Source organism: Molothrus aeneus, chromosome 17 (assembly GCF_037042795.1).
Source record: "Molothrus aeneus isolate 106 chromosome 17, BPBGC_Maene_1.0, whole genome shotgun sequence".
NCBI lineage: Eukaryota > Metazoa > Chordata > Aves > Passeriformes > Icteridae > Molothrus > Molothrus aeneus.
The window spans coordinates 6,127,981-6,132,424 of NC_089662.1; the positions used below are offsets into that span (position 1 = coordinate 6,127,981).

The following is a 4,444-nucleotide window of genomic DNA, read 5'->3' on the forward strand; positions in this document are numbered from 1 at the left end:
ACCCCGAGGCAGCACTGCCCTCTGCTCCTCACCCTGATCCCCACACAGCGCTCCCTGCTCCTTTCTGAGGGAGATACTGGCACCTACTGGAGATCAGTTTATATCCAGGCTGAGGTGACTGGGACAAAGGCAAGTATCCTTGTACGTGAAAAATGAGATTTTAAGAAGGGATGGACTGTCTTGCTGCAGGGGCAGCCCTAGGAAGTGACCTTTGGGTGGCCCTCCAGGCTGGCTCCTGCCCAGAGAAACACTTGTGTAAACTCCTCCCTCTGAAAGCTGCTGCTGTTTGAAACTGCTTACAGGGGCTGTGCTCAGGAAGGGGTCCTGGTGAACTGCCCCAGTATAAAAAGTGCTGGTTACATTTGTTTAGACAGAAATCCTCCTTTGGAGACCTGCTGAGCATGTAAAGCAGCAGGATGTCATCCTGCCCCCATTTACAGTGTCTGAGTGTGAGAGCAGGGATTGAAATTCAGCTCAGCTGCCCAGTAACAGAACTCAAAAGAGCAGCTTCAGAGAGTTTATCAGTCTCACATTATCCCACCACTTTTCAATGAACTGAATTCGCAAACGATTTCTGCAAATTAAAACTTGCAAATATTAACATACAAAGGGAAGTTACTGCAGCAAGAGGCTGCACAGGAGAAAAATCTGTCTCTAGACCTGGCTTTGCCCTTGTTTGGGGTTGCACAACATGGCCATCCCTCAGTGGAAACCAGGCAGGATGTGGGGCTGCTTGCTTGGGCCGCTGGATCTGGAGGAATCACCCAGTCTGGACCCTCAGCAGTAAGGGGATGTCCCTGCCTGGTGAAGTTTATTTGAAGGACCTCTAATTGTTCACGAAATAACAACAGTCTCTTACTTAACATCACCTCTACCAGGCAAGACCTGTTGCTGGACTGCTGAAGCCTGATGGGAAAGCCCATCCAAGGAAGAGCATCATGGCTCCAGGACACTTCTGCAGGTTTCCCCAGGGCAGCTCCAGGCTCAGGCTGGACAAGTGGAGATCCTGGACTGCTGACACTCCCTCTGAAGTGGGGTTATGCCAGCTGACTTCCCAAGATAGCACTCAATGATGCCTTCCTTCCAGAGCAGAGGTATGAAATGTTTATTGTAGGAATTTTTATGTGGCCCAGACAGTGGGCACCTCACAGCCAAGTGTTCTCTGGCTGCATCCTCCTGTTGCCATGATACAGACACTCGTGGTATTTCTTGAAGTGCTCAGCTTCCCAGGAGAGCCGTAACACAGCAACATTATATTTTTATTATTACAAAAGATTTCTTCAGCAAACTGCTGTCTGTCACCTCTGTGTATCAAACATGGAAACAGCAAACAAACCCATCTAACTTTACAGGTTATTATTTAGTGTCTCAGCTGGTGATTCAGGTAAGTACAACTGTTTTCTTTCTCCCCATCCATTCACTTCCTTGACTCTTTTCCCAAGCAAAGCCCAAAGAAGTCACAGATTGGAAGCTGCAGCTCCCAGCCCCACTGCTCACCGTGCCAGCTCCAGCAAGAAGAGCTGACCATTGTGTTACCCATCCAGGGCACTCCCACATCGTTAAATTCCAAATGCTCCTCACGCACCGAGTTTTGCTACCTGGCTTTTAACAGTCTCACGAGTGAAGAGTTGAAGGGCACACTCTCCATCCAGTCATATTAATACTTTGTGTTAACAAAATAAACATCTGCTCCTCCCCCGCTGTCAGCCGATGCCAGAGGAGACGCTCACACTCATGCAGTCACCGAGGTCCAAAGGAAAAAAAAAACCAAAACCATAAAGTCTAAACAGACCTGCTGTGCTTCTTGAGGGATGATTCTGAGGCATTGGATGCATTGTGCTGGGAACAATGACAAAACGCAGCACGTGGTTGCCAGCGGCAGTCTATACGTTGGATTTGGGGGCGGAGTTGAGGGGGATCTCCCGCAGCTCTATTCTCATGCACAGGTACTCGCCGATGGCCGCCATCAGCGCCGTGCACACGATGTGCACCAGCCACCACGTCAGCGTCGAGGGGAAGCGCGAGTTGTAGATCCAGCAGCCCAGCAGGTGGAAGAAGTGAACGGTGACGGTGAAATCCAGGCACTGCTTCCCTCGGCGGATGAAGTACAGCAAGCCCAAAGCGCTGCAAAGTAAAGGCAAGGGATTTATGAACTCCACCAGACCTGTGGAAAAGGTGCTGCAGCAAGAGCTGTCAGCAGTTCTCACTGCTGATTATGCAGTGGGTTTAAAACTTCTTCAAATATTTTAAGAATAGGTTGTTTCTGACCTCTCTCCTGGCTGCTGCAGCAAGACTTGCAAGCTTACAGCTTTTAATTACATGATGGCAGGAAAATTAGATTTTAGTGCAGAGAACAGGTAGGAATTTATAGACTATCTCCTAATACATTAGTGTTTATAGACCAGTGGTTGCTGAAATCCATTAATTCTAACTTGTAGTAAAATCTCCCACAAAAGTAAATCTCAGTCCCAGCTGGGAAACTGAGGCAGAGAATTGAAATGACTTTTCCAGGTTCTAGAAGGCCAAGAGTCAGCAGTTCCCAACTGCCCTCGGCAGACGCGCTTAAGAAGGCAGAGGGATTTTGGGAGATGTTTGGAGAGAGGCAGTAAACCACACTGAATTCTTTAACAGCTTAATGGTATGAAAGGACAAGATGCAGGTGCTCCAGCTAGCTGCAGACTTACCAGGTGAGTGCATTGAGGATGAAAGCCATCATGGAGAGCCTCCCCGGCGGGGTTGAGAAGCCTAAAATCTACATGGGACTATTAGTAGGAACCCGCGGCACAAATCGCAGCCCGACTCTCCCGTGGCACAGCCCTGCATGGATCAGGATCTACAGGAGGAGCTGGACATGTCTGTCTGTCTGGGGGCACCTACGGGAAAGGGAAAGGTCTGGTTCTGTGCTGAGGGGAAGCACCTAAACTGGGGGTGGAGGGTGTGCGTCCATAGTGGGGTTATTTCTAGGGGGTAGGGGAGCTGTCTTTATACCGGAGTACCTATAAAGGGTATCTCTCTGAGGGGGTATCACCCACAGAACGAGGTGCTCCCTCTCCACAGGGGCACCACCTGCACAGGGTCTGTCCCTCTATGGGGGTACCTCCCACCATACACCGAATTGCTGTCTCTACCCCGGGTACCTATTCAGAGGGACGGCTTTACCTCCACACTGGGGCACCCACACAGGACAGGTCTGTGCATTGGGGGTTGCTATGGGGCAGGGGAGCCCTGAGCTCGCACCGGGGTGCTCCCAGGGCGGGGGGCTGTCCCTAGCACCGGGAATGCCCACACGGCAGCGGGCTCTGCCTCCCCCGGAGAGCCCCAGCAATCCCCCCGCTCCAGGGGCCTGTGCCCACGGCGGCTTGCCGGGGCGCGCCCTCACCTCGTCGCTGAACACCTGTTGGAGCGAGGGCCCGGTGCTGCCCAGGGTGCCGAGGAGGGCGAGCCAGAGCCCGAGGGAGCTGTAGTATCCCGCCTGCAGCAGCACCATCTGCGCCACGATCAGCGCGGGGTCCCACACGTAGCTGCGGAACTGCGCCGCCATCGCCCGCCCGCCGCCCGCCCGCGACGGAAGTGCCGCCGGCGCCGCGCCAGAGCGCCCCCTGGCGGGGGGGAGGAGCCGCTGCGGCCCCGAGCCCCGCCCGCTGCCCTGACCGGCTCCGTCCCGGTCCCGACCCCGCTCGGTGTCCCCGACCCCGCTCGATACCGACCCCGCTGGATCCCGATCCTGACTCCGCTCAGTCCCGATGCTGATCCCGCTCGGTCCCGATCCTGACCCCCCGCCCGCTGCCCCGAGCCCTCCCGATCCCACTCGATCCCGATCCTGATCCTAACTCCGCTTGGTGTTCCCGACCCCACTCGAACCCGATCCCAACCCTGCTCGATCCCGACGCCGCCCAATCCCGACCCCGCCCGCTGCCCCCGACTCGCAGCTGCAACCTCCGTGCCCTCCGTGCCCTCCGTGCCCAGTGCCCAGTGCCCAGCACCAGCTCTCCCACATCTGCCTGCCAAGGGCGTCCCCAGCCTTGTCCCCAGCCCTGGGTCGGTGCCTTCAGTAACTTGGCTAAAAGTTGCTAAAAGACGCAGAGTCCCCTTCCTGTGATCAGCTCTTGGCTGCAGGGGTTGGGTTTGGTGGCCTCAGTGAGCCGCAGTGTTTGCTTGGCTTCAGGTATGAGATTGTCGCTGTGTGAACAGTGAAATTCCCGAGGCTGTGAAGGACAACAGAGAATTTTGGAGATAAGGCTTCCCCAGCCCTGCCCTGCCCATCTGCACTGGTGTCAGTGTATTCAGTAACTTGGCCGAGCAGCACTTGCTAAAGACACAAATACCAACCATACAAGAAATTGTTGTCCCCGGGTATTTCCTTTCATTTCCAGGCCAGTTCCTGTAGGCACAGAGGCTCTTGGCAGCTGCTGCCCAGCTGTGCTCATTTTAGCTCTAGGCCATC

General features: G+C 54.6%; 1 protein-coding gene across 1 annotated transcript; it reads right to left on the reverse strand.

Annotated features, from left to right (window-relative positions):
* Positions 1–1,238: 1,238 nt before the first annotated feature.
* SYS1 (SYS1 golgi trafficking protein) lies at positions 1,239–3,553 on the reverse strand. The gene is made up of 3 exons (XM_066561534.1): positions 3,380–3,553; positions 2,685–2,752; positions 1,239–2,124 (listed from the first exon to the last, which is right to left on the reverse strand). The coding sequence occupies exons 1-3, from the start codon at positions 3,539–3,541 to the stop codon at positions 1,884–1,886; spliced, it is 471 nt and encodes a 156-aa protein (XP_066417631.1). The 5' UTR covers positions 3,542–3,553; the 3' UTR covers positions 1,239–1,883.
* Between the last annotated feature and the right edge of the window lie 891 nt (positions 3,554–4,444).

Excerpts from the sequence above, each read along its gene's own strand:
- SYS1 (XM_066561534.1), bottom strand. The coding sequence starts at position 3,541 with ATGGCGGCGCAGTTCCGCAGCTACGTGTGGGACCCCGCGCTGATCGTG. Across the intron at positions 2,753-3,379 it reads AACAGGTGTTCAGCGACGAG|ATTTTAGGCTTCTCAACCCC; the intron begins GTGAGGGCGCGC and ends AGTCCCATGTAG. Across the intron at positions 2,125-2,684 it reads ATCCTCAATGCACTCACCTG|CGCTTTGGGCTTGCTGTACT; the intron begins GTAAGTCTGCAG and ends TTTACTTTGCAG.